General features: G+C 39.6%; 1 protein-coding gene across 6 annotated transcripts in view; it reads right to left on the bottom strand.

Moving 5' to 3' along the window:
* Positions 1 to 19,523: 19,523 nt before the first annotated feature.
* Positions 19,524 to 26,688, bottom strand: part of setbp1 (SET binding protein 1) — a 228,984-nt gene continuing 221,819 nt past the window's right edge. For all 6 annotated transcript variants that reach the window (XM_052010183.1, XM_052010181.1, XM_052010185.1 and 3 more), the window contains one exon: positions 19,524 to 22,964. In XM_052010183.1, coding sequence (XP_051866143.1) covers positions 22,396 to 22,964 — 569 coding nt within the window. In that variant the 3' untranslated portion in view covers positions 19,524 to 22,395. The remainder of the gene's footprint in view (positions 22,965 to 26,688) is intronic.

Below are 26,688 nucleotides of genomic sequence, written 5' to 3'. Positions count from 1 at the left end.
GTGTATTTCTAAACCCTTCCTATCTATGAACCTGTCCAAATGTCTTTTAATGCCACCTATCACTGCTCTGCTTTTCCCTCCTATATATTGCGCTTCCCCTTTTCCTATCTTCAGTCCTGAAGAAGGGTCCTGACCCGAAATGTTGACCACCTGCTTTTCTCCACAGATGCTTCCTGGCCTGCTGAGTTCCTCCAGCATCATTGTGTTTTTTAAACATTGCTATTGTACCCACCTCTACCACTTCTTCCAGCAGCTCGTTCATACACGCACCACCCTCTGTGTGGGAAAACTTGCCCCTCAGGCCCCCTTTAAATCTTTCCCCTTTCATCTTAAACCCATGCCCTTTAGTTTTAGATTCCCCTGCCCTGGGAAAAACACTGTGACCATCCACCTTATTTATACCCCTCTTGATTTTATTATCCTCTATAAGGTCGCCCCTCCATCTCCTTCACTCCAGAGGAAACAGTCCCAGCCTATCCTGTCCCTCTTTATAACTCAAGCCATCCAGTCTCGGCAACATCCTTGTGAAAGTTTTCTGCACCCTCTCTTACTTAATCAAGTCCTCCTTATAGTGCGGCAACCAGAACTTCACACAATGTGCCAGGAGCAGTCTCACCAGCATCTTGTTCAACTGTAACATGACATCCCAACTCTTGTACTCTGCGCCCTGTCTGATGAAGGCCAGCGTGCTATACACTCTCTTCACCATCCTACTTGTGCCTTGCTGCAGAATAAAGGCATGATCACAGCTGCCAGAATATCAGGCCTTCACCCACATGACATGCTGCTTATGGTTGCAAACCAGCTGGAAAGTGAGTGGGTATATTGCCTTTCGGTTGCAATACGTCTCTGTATTGACGCGTGTACATGCAGGCACTGGCACCCAGTGCTGTGAGGAAGCCTGCAATTCCTGCAAAGCCACGTTCGTGCTCTGCTTGCTGGTTTCTGGCAAGATGAAATGTACTCGCTCTCTTTTATGCAGACTTTCAATGTCCTCTCTTATACAACAATCCAAGGTGCCACAAATGTCACAAGATTCAATCTGGAAGGAAACTGATATATAGATATTCATAGCCATGGTCCTTTGCCAGCTTTTGACAATCTGCTCCTTGCCCTTGGGTGAGGTTGCAGTTGTGGCTGGAGCGGGTGACTGAATTCAATAGGAACTTCCTTACCCTAGATCAGTTATCTCCAACAACAGAAAAAAACAGAAAATGTTGGAGATATTCAACCGGTCAGGCAGCATCTGTGGGGCATCGGTAAAAGTTAGAGAGAAAACAAATTTCAAGTTGTAGGTATAGTGGGTGGAGGGATGGAAAACATTAATGGGAAGAATAGTAAAGTTGGGGGGATTGAATGGGGGGAGAAAAAGGGGAATGTTGCCACCTGAAAGTGGAAAAGGTTACTGGAGAACAGAGGGTTATTGGGGGGAGGTGGAAAAAGGAGACAAATGAAATTTGAAATTATCGGGGAAACAAAACGACCATGAAAGGCTGATCATCTGCAGTTTTTGAATTCATTGTTGCAACCAGGAAGCTATCACGTGCTTTCTTCTCTCTGAACCCACTTCTCTTGCCTCCCTGGTACCTTGCACTGCTCTGTGACTCCTCTGCTCATTCTGCCAGCCACGCTGTTCTTCTTCTGGAATGCTTATTAATTTACCGATATTGTGGGAACAACTGATTCAGGTGGAAGCCACGTACAAGAGTTGGAAGTCCCACAGCACGAGAATGTAGACCCCAGCAACTCTAAAGCACTCCAGAAGGCACTTGTAGATTCATAGTGTCAGCTAGTAAAGATCAATTGGTAATTTATCTGCAGTGGTTCATGGTCTCGTCAGGGTCAGGTGGGTTTCAGGGGCCCATTCTATTACTGAATGCTGCGCAAGGTTAAGAGAGGCATCGCCTGGTGAATTAGGTTCCAAAGATGGCAGTGTTGCATGCTGCCATTTCTTGAGGGGTGGCTGTGCTCACGCCCTGGTCCTGAGGTGCTGGCTGCGCACACCCCCTGGTCCTGAGGTGCTGGCTGACACATCCTGTTTCTGAGAGGTGAGCTGTTCACATGTTATTACCTCCAGCAATATGTGTCTGACAGAACTCCCAGCACAAGTTTGCAGCTACACCTGAGACACCACTTTGCTATCACTTTGAGCATCCAAAGCACCCAAGAGACAGGTGTTACTGAGCCCTATTTCATGGCCTATATATTCTACCTTTTGAGTGAAAATTAGTCTCTGAGCATTACAATGTTTATTGGAAATGCAGTTGTGGAAGCTTTCATGTTTTTATCATTGCACTGACAACATGGGGGGGGGGGAAGGGGTAGAATCAAAAATTACAGCATGGTTTTCATTCAGGATAAATTACAAAACTCCTTTAAAATATCACCATAGAACACCAGAAACACAATTTATTTTCCTGCAAGTATAATTTAAACATCTGCAAAGCCATTGTCTTCAATTCATATTTAACCTGTGGACAGAGACATTATAATGAGCTAATATGTTCTCTGGCTGGACAATCAATATAGATGGGCTGAAAGAATGAACAAATCTGGGCACAGCATAACTTAGATGAGCCCAAGTTTCCTCAATCTTTCATGCAGGGGTAGTTATTTTATTCCCTCATTTCCTCTGTCTCTAGATACAAATTTCATCCCATTATCTCCAATATGTGAAAGAAACTATCAAAATGATTGAGCTATAGCACTAGTGCTATGACAGTAACTGTTGCAGTAAATTTGTCTGCAGAGCAGCAAAAGCCTCACAGAGACATGCTGTTTCTGCTAAGTGAAGTCCAGCATTATGTTGTCAGTGATTCATGGCAATGTACTTAGTAGAGGTCATCTAGAATGACGATCAGCATCACAAAGTATATTGCAAATTTTCTGTACAGTTACCCTGACATTTACAGCTCCCTGTAGGTCATTGCCCAGGCTAGAAAGAGTTATAATATGACTGCCTGTTAACTCTAGGAACATTTTAATTCTGGCACAGTGTTATCAACCCTCGTCTGTTGGTTAAACCTTTAAGGATTCTATCCTTCTTGGGCTTTTCTGGGGTGACTTTTAAGATACAACATTTGAATCTTGCGTACGTTTGCAGAATAACGTTCCACATAGGAAATATAACAGAATACAAAAGAATAACTTGTTCAGTTGTGCCTTGTCTAAAACTGATTACATTTAAGTAAATGTGAAGCAGAGAGTACTTTGAAATACACACACAAATGTTCGTGACCATTCAAGCTAAGTAGTAAAAATCCCAAGTGAAAAATTGTTGGCTGGTGATGACCTAATTAAAATCTGGGTCCGAGTTGTTTGTGTTAAGGAGGATGTACCTGTGGGGAGGGAAACATGGTTCTAAATGTACATCTTGCTTTTGCCTCTTCTTTCTCATTTCTTCCTGTTCTGCGTTTCACGCTTCATTTTCATCTTCCCAGTTACTTCACGTTTCCCCCCCTTTTCTTCACTTACATATTCATTTCCTCTCACTGTCATTATTGCACCACTCGTGCTGACAGCCACACAAATCCCTGCAGCTGATCTTCTCGCATATTATTCACCTCATTATTTCATCACTCTTACTGTCTCCAACCCACCAACAAATTAGTGAGAATAAATGGATGCTGTTCCACTGATTTATTCTTTGTTATAAAGTCACCATCACAGTTCCACATGTAAGCTGTGTTACAGGCCATTAGACTGTGATGTTAAAAGTTATTTGATGGCTATGATTAAATCACTGTGTAGCATAAGAAAATTTGCATAAGATCTCAACAAAATTGACATTTAAGCACAGCATTACACTGCCACTCTCAGTATATCATCACTACATAACTGGCTGTACAAGGAAGGAATATAGCTCTTTATATTGCTATCTTCATTTTCCTTCTTTGTGTTTTCCTTTTTTTTAGTTTTAGTTTTTTTCTAGCTACAATTTCCTATTTAAATCTCATGTTTTTCTCAATTTATTGATCTCTGGATGCCTTGATTTTTGTTCAGATATCTTCGCTTTACTCTTGCTGCTTTATTTGCTGACAAATAACAAAAGAACCTTTTGGCTTTTATTTTAACCTGTGACAATGTCATCATTTTTGGACCTGATTTTAACAAGTGTGGTCAAATTTGCAACCCCACCAAACAACCAGGTCATGAATTAGCCCGGACATCAGAAAGCTTCATTTACAGGACCTCTCTGTTAAGACCAGTAGAAGTTAGACAACATGAACTATCTGGGTGTTCCATCTGTGAGTTGGATTACCACCTTTTGTGAGGCCCCAGTGTCACAAACAACAGACTAAAGCCACTCTTACCATTACAATTACAGTAAGTTTGTTTCTTACATGAATTTACCAAGGATGATAGTTTTATATATCTGATGCAACATTAGGGTATATTTACTGATATACTAACGTATCACCCTATGCAAGTCTGCAACAGTCGTGCCTCTGAATCAGATGATTGAGGTTTAAAGAACTTAAATATGAGATCCAGGCTGATTTTTCTTTGTAGTAATAGAACATACATAGAACACAGAATGGTACAGGAACAGGCCCTTCAGCCCACGATATCTGTGCTAAACATGATGCCAAATTAAACTAAATCTCTTCTGCCTGCACATGATCTATTTCCCTCTCTTCTCTGAATATTCATGTGTCTATTTAATAGCCTCTCAAACTCCATTATTGTACTTTATTCCACCACTATCCCTGGCAGCCCGTTCCAGGCACCTACCATTCTCTCTGTGTGGAAAACAAAACTTACCCCGCATATCTCCTTTAAACTTGCCCCCTCTCACCTTAAATGCATGCCCTCTAGTATTTAACATTTCTACCCTGGGAAAAAGATTATATGTATGCTTCTCATAATTCCATAAATTTCTATCAGGTCTCCCCTCAACGCCCAATGCTCCAGAGAAAACAACCCAAGTTTGTCCAACCTCTCCTTATAGCTCATACCCTCTAATCGAGGCAGCGTTCTGCTAAACCTCTTCTGCACCCTTTCTGAAATGGGTTGACCAGAATTGCACACAATGAGGAAATGTCCATGAGGCACTTTTCTTCACATAAGATGTTAAACCGGGTGTTTGGAAAGATATAAAAGTCACCATTAAAAGAAGAAAATGGTGTTTCCGAATGTCAGCTAAAAATGAACTCATAACCAAATTAACTGACCGTTTATTTATTTATTCTTGATGTCAGTGGAACCAAGTATCAGAAGGAGATGAAATGGGTGGATGATACTTTGTCACTCATCCAGCCTTAGTGACCAAAGACAAATTTTTGTCTCAATAAATTTCATATTGTGAAAAAATAGTCCAGAAATCATATGCATATAGACCAATTCAAGAACACTGATCCTTGATCTTCTATCACCTGGTCCACATCTGCCCAAATAGATGTAGGGAGTGAGAGCATGTAGTCTATTCTGCTATTGATTCAGAGTCAGTGATTGAAACAACAAGAGGAAATTGGTAAATCCTTTGCATACGCAGTCCATATTTGGATGTGAAATAGAAGCCCCATAACGTTGGAGAATGAATATGAAATCTTCCTGCTCAGGAGGCTGAGTTTCAAAAAGAACCGTTCGCTGACGTATGGAAGAAATATGTGGTGAATTCTGGTTTGTCAAATCAAGATGATAAAATGCTGCATCATAAACTGGAATCAACATTGCCTTGGTAATAGAGACAGAAATTGATGGTGGAGAGTTACTGTTGTGATTGGAAGCCTGTGACCAATGGTGTACCACAGGGATGCATACTAGGACCATTGCTGTTTGTTATATACATCAATGACTTAGATGTGAATGTGGGTGGTACAATTAGTAAGTTTGCAGATGGCACAAAAATTGGTGGTGATGATAGGAGGAAAATGTTAGGATACAGAACAATACTGATCAGCTGGTAAATTGGGTGGATCGGTGGAAATGTAGTTTAATTCTGATAAGTGCAAGCTGATGCATTTTGGGAGTCTGATAAGGGTAGGAGGCACACCGTGAAGGGTAGGACCTCAGTGAGTATTGAGTAGCACAGACCTTGGTATACAAGTTCACGGATCCCTAAAAGTACCAGAAGAGGTAAATAAGCTGATGAAAAAGGCACATGGGGTGGTGATCATGTGTGGAGTTTGCACATTCTCCCTGTGACCATATGGGTTCCCTCTGGGTGCTCCAGTTTTCTCCCAAAGCCTTGCAGGTCGGTCTGTTAATTGGCCAATGTAAATTGCCCCTAGAGAGGTAAAATCTGAGGGAGAATAAAATGGGATTAGTGTGTATGGGTACTTGATGGTCAACATTGTCCTGAAGGGCCAAAAGGCCTGTTTATGTGCTGCATGGCTCTATAATTCTATGGGTAATCTAATCAATCGCAGAATAAAGTACCAATGTATTAGAAGAACATTTAAAGCAACAAACAATCTGCTGGAGGAACTCAGCTGGTCAAGCAGCATCTGTGGGAGGAAAGGAATTGTCAATGTTTTTGGTTGAAACCCTGCATAAGGACTGGGGTCTCCAGAAGAACATTTAACTTTAGTTAATAGTGGGGGCCAAAATCAGTGGTACGTACAAGACGCATGCCAAAAATCACTGTCAAGACATTAACACATCTTTAGGTTCAATGCTCAATTGAATTGAACTGTCGAGCTTCTGGACCCAAATGGACGTTCTATGGTAGCCCACCAGCCTCTGTACTCTGCCAGTAGATATTGCTGTGGTTGAGCGAAGAACAGATCTTGTGACTGGCGGTAGGGAAGCGAAGATGGTGGGAACCAGAATAATAACATACGAATGTAGCATTCTTGAGCTTCCAGATCTCACAAGATTCTCATTGTTCAACCCTAGTTATGGCTCTCAGTGTGGTAAACAAATGGAGGATCTAGGCTTGGTCCCAAATTAGTCTTCCTCAGAGGGCAAGCAAAAGAGATAAGCTAAAGTAGTAAACAAATGCAGGGGCATGGAAAAATATTGCCAGGTAAATTCAAGGAAAATTCAAAGATGTACTGTAAGTAAATAAAGTAGAAAGATGGCGGAATATAGTATTAATGGTAGGACTCTTGGCAGTGTGGAGCATCAGAGGGATCTTGGGGTCCGAGTCCATAGGATGCTCAAAGCGGCTGTGCAGGTTGACTCTGTGGTTAAGAAGGCATATGGTGTATTGTCCTTCATCAATCAGGGAATTGAATTTAGGAGCCGAGAGGTATTGTTGCAGCTGTATAGGTCCCTGGTCAGACCCCACTTGGAGTACTGTGCTCAGTTCTGGTCACCTCACTACAGGAAAGATGTGGAAGCCATAGAGAGGGTGCAGAGGAGATTTACAAGGATGCTGCCTGGAATGCGAAGCATGCCTTATGAAAGCAGGTTGAGGGAACTCAGCCTTTTCTCCTTGGAGCGACGGAGGATGAGGGGGGACCTGATAGAGGTATATAAGATGATGAGAGGTATTGATTGGGTAGATAGTCAGAGGCTTTTCCCCAGGACTGAATTGGTGGTCACAAGAGGACATAGGTTTAAGGTGCTGGGGAGTAGATATAGAGGAGATATCAGGGGTAAGTTTTTTACTCAGAGATTGGTGAGTGTGTGGAATGGGCTGCCGGCAATAGTGGTGGAGGCTGATACGATAGGGTCTTTCAAGAGACTGTTAGATAGGTACATGGAGCTGAGTAAAATAGAGGGCTATGGGTAAGCCTAGTAATTTCTAGGGTAGGGACATGTTCGGCACAGCTTTGTGGGCTGAAGGGCCTGAATTGTGCTGCAGTTTTTTCTATGGTAAATATGGAAAGGGATCGCCTTAACCGGAGATCAAAATATGTTTCTTCTGTCTTCCCAGAAGATGGAAGAAATACATATTGTTGGTAATTAATATTGTCTTGGTGATAGTGATAATGATTACTGACATCGTAGTTAAAAGGATGTGCAAAATATTAAATAGAATAAACATAGAAAAGAAATTATTGACAGCTCCAGAGTCTATGAAGACAGATGAGTCATCAGGCTCATGTGCATCCCAAGCTGATGAGCAAAGATAGAGAGGAAATGTCAGAAATTCTGACTATCATGTTTCAGTCCTCTCTGGCCACAGCTGAGAAACTGGAGGATTGCTAATACTGCGTCATTAATTAGAAAACAGTGAAAGGGAAAGACTGGGTAATTACAGGCTATTCAAACTATCATTGGTGGAGGGAAAATGATTGCTAAGATATTTTGAGGGAGAATATTAATTAGCAATTACAAAGGCACTGATTATTCAAGGACAGTCAGCATGCAATATTTTGTCCTCTATTGGGAGGAAAGACACAATATATTTGTTTAACATCTCTAGCATTTCCTTATTCGTCATTCTTCTCATTTCTTGTTACAAGGGTGCCCATGCTTTCAATCACTAATCTCTTCCGTTTTACTTGCGTGCAAAAGTTCCCATGAACTATTTATATATTTATTCTAGTTTATTCACGAGTTATTTTCCCCCTTCTTTATCAACTTCTTCATTTTCTGCTGATGACATCTTAAACAATGCTAATTTTTTTGTAACATTGTAAGATAATTATTTCCTGTGGTCCTACTAAACTATTGATCACATTCTTTCCCCATGAGATGATCTGTGGTCTGCCATTTCTTCACATCTCTCGTCATCAGTTCTCTCCCCAGAATAATAAAAATGTCTCACCCACAGTCCTTCAAGCTATTGTCCGATCTCCAAACAATCTTTCTTCTCCAAATATGCTGTCATCATTCAAATCCAGGTGCATTTTTTTTATGAACTCCACATCTGATTTCTGCCGCATAGGTTTTATCTGTACCAAGGTACTGAAATGGATCTCATCAAAATCGTATAATATCCGATATAGCTGTAACAAAGGTTGACATCCATTTTCAACTTTCTTTCCTTTAATTCCATTGACCACACTATTCTTCCCAACATTTCTTCACCAGCAGGAAGCTGGGTGGAACCAATTCACCTGATTCCAGTCTTAACGATGTGGTACACTCAGAAAGTCACCTGGAATGGTTTCTCATTTCACTTCTGCTCAGACATCCTTTGAAACATTATCCTTGGCCCCCTCCTACTTCTCAGCTACAAGCTATCCCTTCGTGACAAGCAGTCTGAACACGTACCAGTTTTTCTTCAATTCACATGTGTGACAAAGAAATTCCAGTGAGAATGAGTAAACAACATTATTATTTCAGTGTGGTGTCTGACTAAGTTGTGTTCCATGCATCCGCTGTCCTTGTTTGCATATGCGAGTGATGTCACCTTGGCCAACTTTATCTCTTTGAACTTTATCTCCACTAAGTTTCAGTTGTCAGACTCCTCGTCCAACATCAGTACAAGGTGTGAAGGAAGGTCTTCCAACTAAACAAGGAAAATAAAACAATATTCTTCAGCATAAAATTTGTTCCCTGATCGACTTCTCCATGTTTTTTTCCTGGAAAATGCCTGAGACTGAACTGGACGGTTTGCACCCTTAGTGTCATGCTTGAACCCGAGATGACCCATTAACTATAAATGCATGCAATCAGAAAGACTGGCTTTTCCTGCCTCGAAAATATTCCCTGATGCCTCTCCCTCAGTGCACCTGGTACTGAAACCCTTCTCCATGCCACTGGTACCTCTGGACTTGACCACTCTAACACACTCCAGGTGGCTTTCCTTGTTCTAATCTACATGAATTGAATTTATCCAAATCTCTGCTGCTGGTGCTTTAACCCTTGCACTATTTCTTTAATCCTTTCGTCCCTGTACTTGCTGACCTACTTTGGTTCCTGGTTAAATTATGCTTGATATTAAACTTGTTCTGAAATCCATCCATAGTTTCCCAGTTCCCTATTTCTGTAATCAACAGGCCTACAATCCTCTGCGAGAAATGAGGTCCTCTTGTTCTGTCTCTCTTTTTACCTCCTTTAAGATCCTTATTAAAACCAATGTCTTTGAGCAAGGTCTTGTGAAGCACTAGGAGTATTTTAGTATTTTAAATGTACCTACTGAAATGTTATGTTTTTTATTTCAATCCAAGATGATCCTTAACTTTCCTAGTTAATCATGGCCTTACCATGTTTACAGGGGCAAGAATATTAGCTGAGGATTTGTTAAATGTTTGCCTCCTTATGTCCTTGCATTTAAACAAGGCTACACCTAACAGACTTAACCAGATTGGTCATAATCCTACATTTATCTAGTGCCTTTCATCTGGCTTTTGGAATGGCCTAAAATGGTTAATTGCAAATTAAAAACGATTAATGTATAGTCATTATTAGAGTGCATGAAGCACAGACACCAATTTGTGCACAAGTTTTCACATACGGCAAATAGTAAATGATCTGTTTCTGTGACATTGGATCAGGAATAAACTTTGAACTGGACATGGGGGATAGCTCCCTGCTTCCCTTAGAAAAGGTGTCGTGGGGTCTATTATGTCCACATGAAACAAATGTTTTGTGTTCCAATTTGAAAGAGGGCACTGTCTCATTACACAATACCAGAGCTAAAGTAGCCTTTTCCCTAGCTGGGTTCTTGACAGAGAACTGTCTTCAACTTATGAGTTTATTTTGCAGCTCAGTTTGCACTAACAGAGATTTGGCAGAAAGTTACAATGTCCCAAGGGCCTCATAGCCAGTGAGTATTTCTGAAATGCAGTCACTGTTGTAATCTGCCTCAGATATCCTGATCTTTGATATGTGCTTAATCTCACCATGGTACATTGGGTTAAGGATGGAGTAAATGGCACAAGAAAGCTGGTCTGTGTATATTGCATGGGCTGGGCTCAGGATGGATGGGGTAATCTTTAAGAGTAGAGAATTAGATGCCAGTTTTTATGGGATTAAGGCATTAATTTGAAATGTCATGAACCTCTCAAGTGGGTGACTCCGTACAGGAAATTTCAGGTTCCATTTATGAGTCATGCTGTCTGACCGATTTTCAGCAGTGTCTTGAAATACTATAGAATTAGGTGCTTCAGGCATCAGATTACTCAAACCAGTTATAAAGATTGCCATTTTAAGAGTCATTGAGACCTGACTTTCCTGCTTCAACTGCCCAAGATTGCTGTAAAGATAAAATGTTTGGATGTGCAAGTAGTTTTTTTCAACATCGGGCAAAATGCCCAATCATCAAGTATATGCAATTAAAGAGCTGACTGGGAATGAGTACACTTCAGCTCTAAAGATTCTACATAAGCTTTCTGAAATGAGTGTCTTTCTTTATAGTGATGACTGTATTCTTGTGCTGACTTCCTTCAACAAGGCTGTCAGATCCAATTCAAATCTATCTGCATCCGTCAGGTTGGGATGAGCAAGTTATCTGTCTGCTATTATATCAATGACAGGTGAGCCATTTATGGTTTGTGACAGGAAATAAATGTCTTTCTGGTCTGATATTACTTATGCCTTTGTAATACACGTTTATTGTGACCTGTATTACTGTTCATTTGTGCGAATACTTCTTGAAAAATGATAGATGAAGAATTTTCCTTCAAAAATATTTAAAATTGCATTTCCTTCCAAGACTTATGAGTGTGGGGACTACAGCTGTCTGTCTGAGTGTACAGGTTTGCTTATATTAGTCCCTTTGGCAGTAGTTATTAAGATTTTTTTTTATTTGGTCCTGCCAAGTTAAACACCTTCAGCCTTTCACATTCCTCCTTTCCAAGGATCTACTAACTACCAGTGTCTTGGACAGCATTTAACTCTCAATCAATACTATTTCAACAAACTTGACTGGTAATTTGAAATAAACACATTAATGTTAACTCAGTTTCTCTCTGGATGGACACTGTTGGACCTTGCAATGTAAAACAACCAGGAGGGGGGTTGGGGGAGTGAGGGTGGATACTGCTGGAAGCCAGGTGTAAGATTTACTAAGTCAATATTCTGTGTCCATTTGAGATGGCAGGGACACATGGGAAGTGCTCCCAGGCCAATATGATGGTCAGTATGGACATGGCGGGCTGAAGGGCCTCTTTCTGTGCTGCATGATACTGACTCTAATGTCCACCCCCCCCCCCTCCAACCCCTGCATCAAGGTCCTGATAATGCTCACCCAATTTCAATGGGGGTGAGCCATATCATCTTCATAGCTGACACCAGACTCCCAAAGCAGGCATTCAGCTTTGAACTCTATCATGACAAGGGATCTTTAGGAGGAGAGAAAAAGCCCTTCAAGAATGTTCTCAAATTCTTCTCAAAAAAAATGTGACATCCTCATTAACTTACAGGCCATCGTCATGGGATTGTCCATGTCCATGCTGACTTTTTTTGCCCATCTACACTAATCCCATTTGCCCCCAATGGGACCATATTATTCTACACCTTGCCTATTTAAGTGCCTGTCTAAATGTCTCTTAAATGTAGAGATTGTATCTGATTCCACCACCTCCTCTGTCAGCGAGTTCCAGCTATCAATCACTCTCTGTGTAAAAAAAAAACTTTCCACTCAGATCCCCTTTAAAGCTCCTACTTCTCACCTTAAGCATATTGAACATAGCGCACTACAGCACAGTACAGGCCCTTCGGCCCACAATGTTTTGCCGATGTTTTATCCTGCTCTAAGATCTATCTATCTATCCCTTCCCTCCCACATAGCCCCCTATTTTTCTATCATTCATGTGTCTATCTAAGAGTCTCTTAAGTGTCCCTAATGTATCCGCCCCCACAACCTCTGCTGGCAGTGCGTTCCACGCATCCACCACTCTGTGTATAAAAAAAATCCCCCTTATACCTTCCTCCAATCACCTTAAAATGATGTCCCCTCGTGTTACCTATTGTTGCACTGGGAAAAAGTCTCTGAATGTCCACTTGATCTATGCCTCTTATTATCTTGTATGCCTCTATCAAGTCACCTCTCATCCTCCTCCTCTCCAAAGAGAAATGCCCTCGCTCGCTCAACCTATCCTCATAAGACATGCTCTCCAATCCAGGCAACATCCTGGTAAATCTCCTCTGCACCCTCTCTAAAGCTTCCACATCCTTCCTATTAATGAGGCGACCAGAACTGAACACAATACTCCAAGTGTGGTCTAACCAGAGTTCTATAGAGCTGCAACATCACCTCGTGGCTCTTGAACTCAATACCCCAACTAATGAAGGCCAACACTCCATACGCCTTCTTAACAACCCTATGAACCTGAGTGGCAACCTTGAGGGATCTATGGACGTGGACCCCAAGATCCCTCTGTTCCTCCACACTGCTAAGAGTCCTGCCATTAACCTTGTATTCTGCCTTCGAATTTGATCTCCCGAAGCGTATCACTTCACACTTATCCGGGTTGAACTCCATCTGCCACTTCTCTGCCCAGCTCTGCATTCTATCAATATCCTGTTGTAATCTACAGCAACCTTCTACACTGTCCACAACACCACCAACCTTTGTATCATCAGCAAACTTACTAACCCACCCTTCCACATCCTCATCCAAGTCATTTATAAAAATCACAAAGAGCAGGGGTCCCAGAACAGATCCCTGTGGAACACCACTGGTCACCGACCTCCAGGCAGAATACGCTCCATCTACCACCACCCTCTGTCTTCTATAGGTGAGCCAATTCTGAATCCACACAGCCAAGTTTCTCTGGATTCCATGCCTTCTTACTTTCTGAGTAAGCCTTCTATGAGGAACATTATCAAACGCCTTAGTATGCCCTCTTGTTTTTGATAACCCTTCTATTGGAAAATTATTCTATCCACGCCTCTTGTAATTTTATATACCTCTAAGGTCACCCCTCAGCCTCCTTCACTTCAGGGAAAATAAACCCAGCATATCCAATCTATTCCCATAAATGAAGTCCTCCAACACAGACAACATCTTGGTGAATCTCCTCTGCACTCTCTCCAGTGCAATCACTTCCTTTCTTTAGTGTGGTGATCAGAACAGCACATAATACTCCAAGTGTGGTAAAACCAGTGATTTGTAAAGTTGCAACATGAAGTCCCAACTTTTATATTCTATTCCTCAACTTATGAAGGAATGCATGCCACATGCTTTCTTCACTACCCTGCCCCACCCCCCCCCCCCCTCCTCCCCTCCTCATGTGCCTGGTCCATAACTGCTCAAAATAGAGTAGGAGCATCAGGATGGTACTAAACACCTGGGATGTCTACAACAGGAGAACATGGAGGCCACCACAAATAGTGGAAGGAGTGAACAACACTCAGTCAATCTCTTCATTTTGAACCCAGATCAATATAGGTGTCTCCACTGTAGGCCTCACTCTCAACCTTCCACAACTTGACCTCCAGAGAACCCCGAATGTCTTTGCACCAGGTGTGAGTACAGCCCACACATGCCCAATGACTTATCATGTGCAGATCATTCCTCAAAGCCAACATCCTGAACACTATGTCAGCTCCTGAACTGGTGTAGATAATTTAAGATTAAGTGATGGTGTGCTTATGAATGGAGGTTGTCTCTCCTCCTCTCCCTCAGTATCTCAATTCAATGTCTGAACTACTGCATTACATAAAAAGGGCTCTCTCTCTTCCTATCACATTCACCCTTCACTTTTGTACAATGCCATTTGCTTGGCTTCCTGCATCATGTAAAATCACAAAGCACCCCTCCTTTGAAACGTGTAAGCCTGGCCTTGATTATCACTGGTTGGCTCCAAAGAGTGTAGCACACTGCAGAAATTGAGGAACACTTATTAGTGCAAAAGTTAGCAACAGCACAGTGTACGTTTTAATTACTTCAGTCATAATAATGAGATCTGAGCATTTCTAAGGCAGTCTCTCAGGATCGAGAATGACTTGCTTCCACTGTGGTTCTGTGGTGGCTGAGGAGTCCTGTGAGGGATCCATCAACACTGGCACACGTGGTGGATGATGGGCTGGGCTGGTGTTTGTTTGGAATATTTTTCACTCCTTCCACTATTTGTGCACAGTCTCTGCGTGCTCGTGTGGCAGTGACCCAAGGTCCTCAGTGTCTTCCTGATGCACCTTCTCTATTTTAAGTGGTCATAGACCAGAGATTCTCCTGAGCCAAGGAGGATGTCACTTTTTTTTGGAGAATTTGTAGGAAATTCAACACCTGACTTCTTGGTGGGATTCTTCTTAGCATTAGAAATTTCTCTGATGTAAAACTCCCTCGAATAACATCAACAATACTGCAAGGGCAGAATTCATCAACCTCATTGTCAGAGAAAAATGACATTTCTTAGTCACAGAACAAACAAACTTTTGCTAATTCTGTTTGTCCTGGAACCGTGCTTTTGAAAAGGCCAACACTCAAAGTGAATTCCTTGTCCCCACTGAGATCTGCGGCACCTCCAATCATACACACAGCCTTACAGAGGTCAGGGTCATGTTTCTAAGCCACAGTTTGGTTTCCTGCTACTGATTTCTCTCGCGTTTCAGTTTGATGCTCACTGGTGCATCAGGGACATCACTCAAACTCCACGCTCAAGGATAGAAGACTTCATCTATTTTACCCTCCTCGGGTAACAGATGGACCAAGCTCAGGAACTTGGTAAAATTGCAGTCTTTCCCAGTGTGGTTATCTACAGTCTGCAATCGTGAATTTTGTTCTGAAGAGTCTGGAAATGCACAGTGGGTCAGGGGGAATCTGTGAAAAGAGAAACAGTTAGTGTTTCAGGTTAGAACTGGGAAAGAGAGAAAAGATGTTGGATGGTGGGGGGGGGGATGTGTAGAATAAAGGAAATATCTTTGATAGAGTGAGACTAAATGGGCTAATGTGGCCATTCAAAGGATATTAGGTTTCTTTGTTTGTGTTAATGACAGCACTGCTGTATATGCCTAGCAGGCCAGGCACAAAATTATAGATGGCTGGCTGGCAGGAATGGTTCATTTTTATTTCAGATTTCCAGCAACTGTAGTTTTTTATTCCTGACAGGGACCTCATTTTCAGTTCCTGCCAGCAGTTCCCATTTGCCTCCTTGGCCACCTAGCACAAAGAGTATGCCTACTGCAAGAACAGTTTCCATCAGGCTAACCAGGCCCTCATGACCCACTGAGAGAGCTCTCCCACATCTCTTCCACCATTGTGGCATCTGTTCTTCAAATAGCATCACTCACTGGATGCTGAAAGAGTGCTGCATGTATTCTATTTGTCCCTTTAAGGACTGACTCCTGAGGGTGCAGATGCTAGGCTAAGTGCTGGGATCTGTAGGAGCTACCCATAGATCAGTAGAGTTGCATGCACTGAAATCAGACAGTGAGGAATTACACAAAGAATCATGACAATATTGTTCTGGGAGTCTTACAGATTATATCTCGATGGGATTTCTATAAACATGGTTATGGTGATACATAATGCTGCTTTAACATCACTAAAATGTAACAAAGCTACTTCCAGGCCAGAGCCTAGCTACCTCTCCTGGATATTCAATGGTACTCTCGTTATTGTGTCTTCTACCATCAATATCCTTGTGATCACAAATAAACCAGGTACTTAACTGGATTGGCTACATCAATATTTTGGCTCCCGTGGTCAGGGGTTTCATACTCCTGACTTCCTGAAGCCTTTCTACCAACTACAAGATAAACACAGGTAGATAGAGCAAGTTGCCATACAGTCCCTCAATCCCACTCTGCCATTCATAAAATCATGGTTTATCTTCCAACTCCATGTTCACCTTCCTGCCCAATTGCCATATCCCACGTTTTCCTCTGTATCAACACACTTATCAGTCTTAGTCTTTAATATTTTCAACCACTAATTAACCGGGTCTCTCTGAGAAAGGATTCCGCTGAGTTCCAGTGCTCTGAGTGAAGGCACATCTCCTCATCTTAGCCCTCAATGACCATCCCCTTATCTCTGGACTGCAGTCCCTAGATCTACACAATCCAGTCAGAAGAACCTCTCAGTATCTACTGTGTCAAGCCCTCTCACGATCTTACATACTTCAAAGAGATCACCTTTCATTTTTTCCAAATTTCAGTGAGTAAAAGCTCATGCCACTCAAACTTGTTCAATTGCTCCTCTGTTCTGGGGTTGGTCTTTTAAATCTGAGCTGCACCCATTCCAGGATATGCCTTAAAAGTGATGTACAAATCAAGCTAAGGATGGAATACTCTCAACAAGATGACTGCAGCTTCAAAACATTCAGAAACACCCAGGTCAAACCAGCCACCTCAGAGCCCACCGCACTGGATGTTTGAAAATATTTCTAAATATGGGAATTCCTAACACCCAGAAGGCTAAGGACAGCGGGCACATGGGATCAACAATACTTTCAAACTTCTCTCCAACTCACACACCACCTTGACTTAGAAAAGTATCATTTTTCCTTCAGTTTTGCCAGGTCAAAATTTTGGAATTTGCTCCCCAGAGCATAATGGGAGTGCCTTTATCATGATTGATGCTATTCTTTTGGGTAAATAGTGAAAGGTAACAAATGCTGTTCCTATCAGCAATGCTCAAATCATGAAATGAATAAATAACGTTTGATAGCTTGATGTCATTTTTAGCAATGGCAAGAATGTTGGTGCTTTTTTGAATTGGGCATCAATAAATGTAGGTTATGGTGAAAGGTGCTAGCATGAAGTGCTAACTTTCTCACTCTCCTTAGATGCAGCCTGACTTGCTATTTCCAGAATATGTAAAACTCTGATAATTCAGTACTTGCAGGATATTGCTGGTGCCAGACTGACATGTTCTGGACTAGTGAATGGTTTCTTATCAATACCCCGACACACTTTTAATTCACTTTTATGTTGCCTTACAGTAAAATAAATTTTACAGTGAACCCAGTAAGTTTACAGAGAGCTTGGAAAATGGGGCCCTGGTGAATTTAAAGGGAGTATGGTTCAGTGCCCTGTGAGTTTAAAGGGAATGTGGGAAACTTGGTCTCTGGTGGTTTGAGTGGGAAATGGGATCCTAACGAGTATAAAAGGAGTGCTGGAAATGGGGGCCCTTGTAAGTTTAAAGAAAACTGGATATGTTGCCCAGTAGGTTTAAAAGCATGGGAAGCATTACCCAGTGAGCCAGATGGGAGTTCAGAACAAGTGAATAGTAAGTAATCTTGTTATCTTTGGAGCAGAGGAAGTGAGGAGAAAGATGCTTAAAGATATGGCAGTCCCAGAGAGGTGGATGGGAAGGACATATTTTTTCTAAGCACTATAGCGAACTATAATTTGTGAGTTGGGGAACGTGCATCAATAGATTGGTAGGATTATAGAGGAAGTGGAAAATATTTTTCACTCAGTGACTGATGGAGATCCGGACCTACTGCCTGCAAGGACAGTAGAGATTGAAACCCTCATCACACTTAACAGTTACCGGGAGGAGCACTTATGAACATTAGAGGCTGTGATCTGGGAACTTGTATTCCTCTGGATGGCACTTTTGTATGGTGTGCACATAATGGACAAGATGACCTACTTCTCTGCTAGATTCCTCTGATTCTACCTATTGTATAATCAGCTGCTAAAACGCTAGGCTATTCTAATGATTTTGATGAAGACTAACAACAAGATCCCATATCTGGCATCCTGTTTAAGCAGAACAGTCTCATTCCGGGTCTCTTAATCTATTGTTCTGTTCTCTGGTTCTGAAATATTTGCTTTATTTGTATTACCTCCTTTTAAATGATAACTAGTATTTGCAAACAAAGGCAAAACGTTAGCAGATTTACTGGTTTCAATTCTCTTAACAGTAAGCAGTCATTGATGACTGGTCAGTTATAGACCTCAAAATATTATATTCAACAATTATAAAGCCAAAAGAGATGCTTTTCCAATATATTAATTTAATTATTCAAGATTATGATTTTTTAGAAAATTCACAGACTTATTCAAGTAACAAGAATTTCATTTCTTCCCTTTGTACACCTCATACATGGTTCAAAACAGAATTTTCCTTAGTAGCAGTCAGCTCACCTACAATTGTTCTGTTCTGGAAACATTTAAAGGAATCAAAGGTTATATTAGATTACTGACCTGAGTTCAACTGAAGTAAACAGGGCATCACAATTGGTTTTGAATTGTTCAAGTTGTAAGGTGGCGTGGACATGATGGGTTGAATCTTCATGGTTCTTCTTCCTTCTATGGTTCTAATTATTTCAGAAGTGGAAATTGATCACGAAAATGTTCAGTGCATATAGTATCCTGGATTGAAAAAAAAGTGGCTTGCTGGGGGCAGTATACATAAAAGTGGAGCAGTCAGTCTTATGCAAGTGTACAAACATATTCTCCACAATTCAGGCCTAAATGCAGTGTGGGAGTAGGGAAAGTATTTCAGTATGTGACTTCCTTGGAAAAAAATGCATTAATCCATTTTTTAAAATCAAGACAGGTTTTGAAATTATTCAATATCTGGCTTGAAGCTCAGCATATTTGTTGGGGTGTTCATATAATAATTGGCATAAGAGTGATACAGAAGACTTTTATTGAAACTGGACTGAAGAGTTTACATTTTATTTATCTGTATTGTAGCAAGAGATGACCAGTTAGTTGGTCCTTTATGTGTGAAAAGGGCTGGGGGTTCTTCCAAGAGATGCAGCAACTCTTCCATAACATGCAAATGCAATTCAAGCCATATAGACAAAGATGACATTTTCAATACTGGCTGTTGGTTTTGATTAAGTTTCTTTATTTTCACACAATGAATAACATATGAACAGATTACTTTTCAGTAAGTGCTCTATTGCTAACCTGATTTTGGCAGCAAAACAATGAGCTTCTTTCGGAAAAAAAGTTTTAAAAACCAACAACTATATGTAGAAGCATGACAATCAGCATGCCAAATACATAAGCGCCAATCAACAGCAGTTCATATCTATTCAATGTACAAAAATGCTTCATGAATAAAAACTGTTACAAAAAACATTTCAAACAACAATGTACAAGTTTGCTCTATGTTTAATTAGAATACAAATATAATATTTGTCTAAAATATGTGTACATACAGTCAAGTATAATAACATGCAAATACACTCTAAAAAAGGTTTAAAAACACTATGAATACAGACTAAAATAAGCCAGCACTATGTAAAAGGATCTTGTGCCCCATGTTTAAAGGTACATTTTTTGAAACTTCATTTGTAGTCTTATCAACTTTCGGCAAAAAATTGCTCTTCTTCCTAAATAAAAACCAGAGTAAAAACAAAACACTGGGATTTGACTAGGACACCCGTGTGGAACATTTGGCAGTTCTTTCAATGTCTCTGTATTGTTTTAGTGTTGCAACCTTGGCAGGCTTTTCACTAGATATGATACAATACATTATTTCACATCAGCACTATACTGTGCTATATCAGACCCAAAATTTACTGTACCTCCATGCTGATAAAATTTGTTAATGTTGTGGTCCATTTTAAATAATTATGTCATTGTCATTTTAATGGTTTTGCTTCTGTGACACTAAGTACCAAATTTTAAAGGCAAGGGTTACTTTTAAAACTTGTATATTGTAGAATATATGAATTTCATCCCTCCCCACCCCCTCCATCCCCAACTTCAATTAGCCCTATTCCCAAACCCCAGATGCATTAAAACAACTGTTTGGCATCAAAATGATTTGTTAAAGTTGATTGAAAAACAGTTAAAATGACAATTACACAGACAAGATGATTCAGACGGTTTGAACCCATGCAGGTCAAAGATGTGTAATTACATTATATACAACAGGTTACTGTTTTTGACTGAATTAAGGCTGCCATGATATAAACATTTTGCCTAAATATAACTGCAGTCACAATTACTCATTTTTAAAAATAATTGAAAATATGTTTTGGATTATCATCATAAGAACACTTAATTTCTTTTTGCATAAGGGGAAATTAAATACAGAAATTCAAAAGCTTAAGGTAATAAGTTTTCATTGAATTTTTATAAAGAAAAAAAACACAATTACCAGGATACAAGACAACCATTACTCTGGGGATAAAGTAAAACATCCAAGTCTTTGATATTAAGTATCTGATTATTTGCATACAATAGTTTGGGAAATAGTGAGATACCACTGACACAGTTAACTGGGACATAGTTGAAAGAGACATCCCTTTGGAACAGAATATTTTCTTCACTAGTGATTGATTTTGAAAGGACAACTGATGGATGGGGATTACCATTTGGTAAGAATGAACAGGTAAAGACAATTTCTATGACCTGACCATTATATAGACTTCAGCTGGTGACAGTTCTGTTTGTTACTAAGTTCTAATGGAAAGTATTCAACATTTTCTTTGAGTGTTTTGGATGTTTCTATTTTGTGTGTTCAGAGGTGAGAGTTAAATTTGAAGTAATACTGTGAGCAAACCTGGGCCATTTCTCAGTGTAAATTTTATAATTTTGGAGAACAGTCACTTAAATATTGCATGAATAAGCTTGCTGTGAAACTTAGATAATTGCAGAAAAAATATATTTAATTTTTTTTTGTTAACATCTATTTACTTTGGAAAACTGTAAGGCCATACAAGAGGGCACACAATGTTATATTTTTAAATGATCTAGATTACAACATCAATTTCTACCTTTACAGAAAGTCACTTGTGAACGTAATTGCTCAAAGATTTTAGGGGCAAGTGCGAGAGTTGGAGATCAATTATTTATTGGGGGGGAAATCTGATGCAAATCTCTTTATTAAAAGAATACTTTGATTGAATTTCTTTTCACTGCTCTGTATGATATTGCTTCTCAAAGGAAATGCCCAGTGATAAAAGTGTAGGTGGTAATAGGAAATCCAGCAAATCCCTTGAGAAGTTCAGACTGAATCTATTCTGTGCTATGGACCTCTTTCAGATCCATTATTTCTGATTAATGTCACTTTCTGACGGGGTTGTCCATCAAGGCGGGGACATTTATTTTCAATACATAAAAGAAACCTGGGACATTTATTGATTGCAAATTCCTTTATGACTTTTCTTTTATTTCTGCTGAGTTTCCAAGAGCATATGTTGAACTGAAGCAGAAAGTGCTTTACATGGATAACACTTTTGCATTTAAGGCTCTGTGAGTACAGTATTGCCTGAATGTCGGCAAGAATATTTTAAAATTTCTTTCTTTCTCCTTTAATCAACTAGCATATATTGATTATAAATCCAGTATATAAGAAACACTGTTGCAAGCGCAATGTTATTTCTGCCTGCCTTCCCAAGGAACATTTCATTAATACATTCTTCTAAAAGGCTGCCAAAAGTACTTGCACTAGCTTACCCTTTTAAACACCATTACACGTTGCTCACTTCGCAAATAATGGGTCCATGGATAGAGTGCAGTTAACGGAGAAGGAATGTTTGTACAAAATTGTGAAACTTAATTGACATATTGAAATACCAGATGTTGATAGGAGAGTCTAGTATTTATAAAGAACGCAGTGAATGCTGGAATGAGGCCATCCCTTTTATATGGTGGATTGTGTGAGAAAATGGTTATCATTTTAAAATTTTCCAACATCTGAATCTTAGTCATTCCCTTCTCATTCACCAAGTAATATTAAAGTGCAGGAAGGTTTCAGTGATTGGTGGCTGTTGATTGGTAGCTGGTGGCAGAGATGTTCAAACTGTTGTACCTTTTAGAATTTGTGGTGATTGCCTCTTTTTCAGTTTCTTTGGACTTCCTATGTCTCTTCACATTTTGCCCAATTTCCTCTTTCTGCTTTCTCTTGGTGCCTTTATCTGACTTAGGCTTCTGTTGCTGTACCATGCATATTACAGCTTCAATCGTGTCCATGACTGTGTCCTGACTGGCTGTAGCCAGCATTTCAGGGGCTAAATTGTACCTCAGACCTCGTTTACTGGGAAGATCCACACACTTCTCCAGTACTGGCATCTGGTCTGTTAAGTCATCATCCAGCGGCAAAGGGTGCTTCCTTGGACGGCCTCTCCTCTTTTTTACTATGTTATTGCCAGTCTTTGACTGTCTTTGCAGTCTTTTGGCTTTCAGGATCTTGTTGACGTGGTCCAAGTTCTTTTTCGTTGCAAGAATTTTGTCATAATTGCACATCTTCCTGACTTCACACTGAATAGCTTCAATTTCCCTCCTCTTCAGCTTTCTCCTGGGTGAAGAAGTAGGACTTTGAACTAAATGGAGAGAAGCAAAGGGAATCATTATAATCACCAGATGAATACAATCACTTAATTACGGGTGTGGAATTATACACTGTTCAATGCCACACTGATGTTAAAATGGTTTAAAGATACATTTGTAGTTGCGGACAACTTATTATTTGAAGAACTTTTTGAAGGACTCTGGTAGAAACTTAGCTAAACAACTTGCTCAGGAAATAGAATACAGCTTTTACTGACTTACTTTTTGACCCCTGAACTTCCATTGCCACAAATTGTTTTTAATGTCTCCTCAAGAATGTGGATAGAAAAAAATTGCCTTAATTAAAAACAATTTACAGAAGGACATAGGATTAATGAAGTGGTTATCTCTGGATTTGCTTTGATGTACATGCACTGAATATGAAGGTGTTTATAAGCAGATTTGTAAGGGAAACCTACATTGGCCTTATTCATTAATATCAAATGAATGATTGAAACAACCATGTAAAAATGGATTTGGTTTCTTTTACAGATCAAAAGTTATAATCAGTTGATAGCCAGTAACAGTGCACAATGTGTACCATAAATGAATTAGACTCCCATGTATACTGGTGCAAAGATGTAATGTTATCAAAGGGTTAAATCACCTACAGTGAATTTTGCAAAATACCATTATTAACTGGTATTATTCTCAACGTTAGATTAACTGCCACATTTCTTGCAAATATTTTTGAAAATACTTAATTATTTTCAATTATAATACCAATGTTCCATCTCTTTCCTTTCAATATTAAAATTTAACCTGCATTTGGAAACTAGTAATTGTTGAACCTGGTACTGATGACATGGGAATTGGATACCTGAATAATGATACTTGTATTAAAACAATGCCTTAGTAAAATGATACCCAAGTAAAGATTATGAATAGTCATTCACTACAGTGCATTATGTTGCCCAAATATATCTTGCAGTGTCCGTGAAGAAAATAAAGTAAGGGGAAAGATGACTATCATAAGATTATTATGGACAAATGATGCCATTCCACATCATGATTTATATATCCAGAAAGACCCTACTACATCAGCATTTAACTAAATAACTCCACGATCTTTCATTATTTTATCTGGGAACCTATTTCAAATGACAAACACTGTGCGTGCATTTGACTACAGAATTCTGTAGTCAATCAGTGATCTCACTGAGAACAATATCAAAACAGGTAAATAGTTTTGATAACACAACTTGAAAATAGAGCATACATTTGAATTAGTGCAATGTAGATTTAGAATAGTTTTCAGGATAAATCACATTTTTTAAAATCAAAGTCAGGATAAATGTTTTAAATATTCTACCAAAAAGAGTTGTAGGATCAAAATATTATCGCCATTCAAAATATAGTTGGATGTTTTAAGTTTAAGCTATTGGTTGGATGAGGCAAATGCTATTCCTTGTCCATATTTCTTTAAAATTCATTCAAACTGCAGCGCTGAGAACTTAAATTCAAATGTTTTGCATAATTTGTGGGTAGGTAGCCAAAAAATGGAGTAATTTTATGACTGACAGTCAGGAACAATTATTACAGCTATCTCTGATGCTGCTAAAAGGTTTCCAGTACTCCCCAGTAGAAAATTTGTATATGTTGTAATGATCAGTATCACATTATAATATATGCACTTCATTATCTGTGGGTGGTAAAAATATGGGTCTTCAGGAATCACCATACGCCTTGAAGGCACTGGTCAAGGAAATATGTTTTAACCTTGCGCCTATAAAAACCTCAGGACTGGTATTGCAAGATTTCTTTAACTGATAAATAATATTTTCAAAAAGTTGTTAAGGATTGCTTTCATCATATGCATCATTTGAAAATACAGGAATGCAGTCACTTTAGTCTAAAGCAGGTCATGTTTCAGTCCTGCTTAATTGCTATTATTAAAGTTTAAGAATGCCTTTGGAAATTCTCACCGACTTACTCCAAGTTTCATTGAACAGCTGGGTTCATTTGTAGATCTCTTTCCTCCCGCAAAAAAAAGATTTTTTTAAAAAAGAACTTTCAAAGGAGCCTTTACTAATGACAGGAAATTCTCAGAAACTTTCCCTTTTCTCATTTAGACAATTTCTTAAGTTTTCTGTTTATTACTTCAACACATGGGTTGCAGAGAAGCGGTTTGGACAGGAATTCTGTAATTCAAACGAAAGCATCTTTCATAGTGTCATAGCAAACAAATATAAATCCAAGAAAACCCAAACACTGGACCTGAAGGCTAAAGTAACTCTTGTTAGCCTGTCCAGGGAATAAGGAGGCACCATTTTCAGAGTCTTAAAGAAAGAGATGAGTTTACATGCCAACATAATAAAATTTGAAAATAAGACCTTCGTTTTTCAATTGCCACCATGGAATTACATCCATAATCAAATATACCATCAGACGTTAGAGACGCTCTGATCTTTTTAAAAGTAAAAGATGATCTCTCATGGCATTACCCATGGTGAGCTAAGTGTAGTCTTTAGATGAAGTGTGATTAAAGGCAGCAGATAATTGAACCAGGATGGGTCTATGTAATTCAAATCCCATTTCATACTCCCCATATTCTGATCTTATTTTTGTTAATATTAAAAATCTTGTGTCTGTGTATATTTCCTGACAACATCTCCATTAAGAAAAATCCTGCCCCCTCATTTAAAAAAAGACATTGATTATCCATGCTGCAAATTGAGCTGAGGGGGTGCTCTACTTTCTCTGATTCTAATTTAGTTTAGCCATTAGACTCAGGCTTCATTTGCACTATTGTACAAACAAATTTGGCCAGAATCTTTTTTAAAATAAAAAAGGAGAGCTTAAATTTCTGGTCAACATTGATACCTCCATTAATACGATACATTATCTTACTGTGTTTTTCTACAGATCAAACTGGATACAAATTGAACCCTGTTTTCCAACTTTGTAAGACTAACTGCACTGAAAAAGAGACCATTGGCTTAGAAGTGCTTAGTGGTCCACAATTCACGAAAGGTGCTATAAGATTTCTTTTTAATCAAAGTATGGCTGGAATATTCAGTTTAAAAAAATCTACAGATTATTTTAATCTTAGCAATATTAGTTTAACTGAGACTGGAGAAGAATTATTGACTCTCTTCAGATTATTGAGTACCATGGACTTGCAAGGGGTCCATCTGATCCTAAACTGTCCAATGTTATTGAATCAGATTCCTATCAGAATCAGTTAACTCATTCAATAAGGAGCTTGACTGGATACCAAATTGGACTGAATTAAATGATTAATAGTTCCATCAGGCACATTGGACCTTGACAGCTGTTGGGTCATCGTGGAATAGTGGGGTTGAAGGAGGTTATTGGTTCACAGACTGGAGAGTGAACTTAGCATCTTTCCAGTCTACCTGGCTGTTAGTTAATAGAAAATAGTATGGTTGGAGGATATCCCACATGAAATGTTTCACACTAATGCTGCCCCAGTATATGTTCTTAAAAGGTAACATCAAATAAAATTCATAATCTTTGGAAGCACTATGACTTTAGTATGAAGTATTGGACTTGACTTGAGAATTAATGAGCCAAGTAGTCATAAGTGACTCTACAAATATCAGGTGCACCATGGGCATCAGTAACCTGGACAGGCAATGACAGCCAGGTTCCTGTTCTTATCACTGTCCAGTGACCTTCAAGGGTTACACATGAGAAACTGCCACTCTTCAGTACACTGTGGAGAGAAATAGAGGATACAGAACAAAACTAGGA

This window comes from Pristis pectinata, chromosome 2 (assembly GCF_009764475.1).
Source record: "Pristis pectinata isolate sPriPec2 chromosome 2, sPriPec2.1.pri, whole genome shotgun sequence".
Taxonomy (NCBI): domain Eukaryota; kingdom Metazoa; phylum Chordata; class Chondrichthyes; order Rhinopristiformes; family Pristidae; genus Pristis; species Pristis pectinata.
This window is presented reverse-complemented; position numbering and strand designations above follow the sequence as displayed.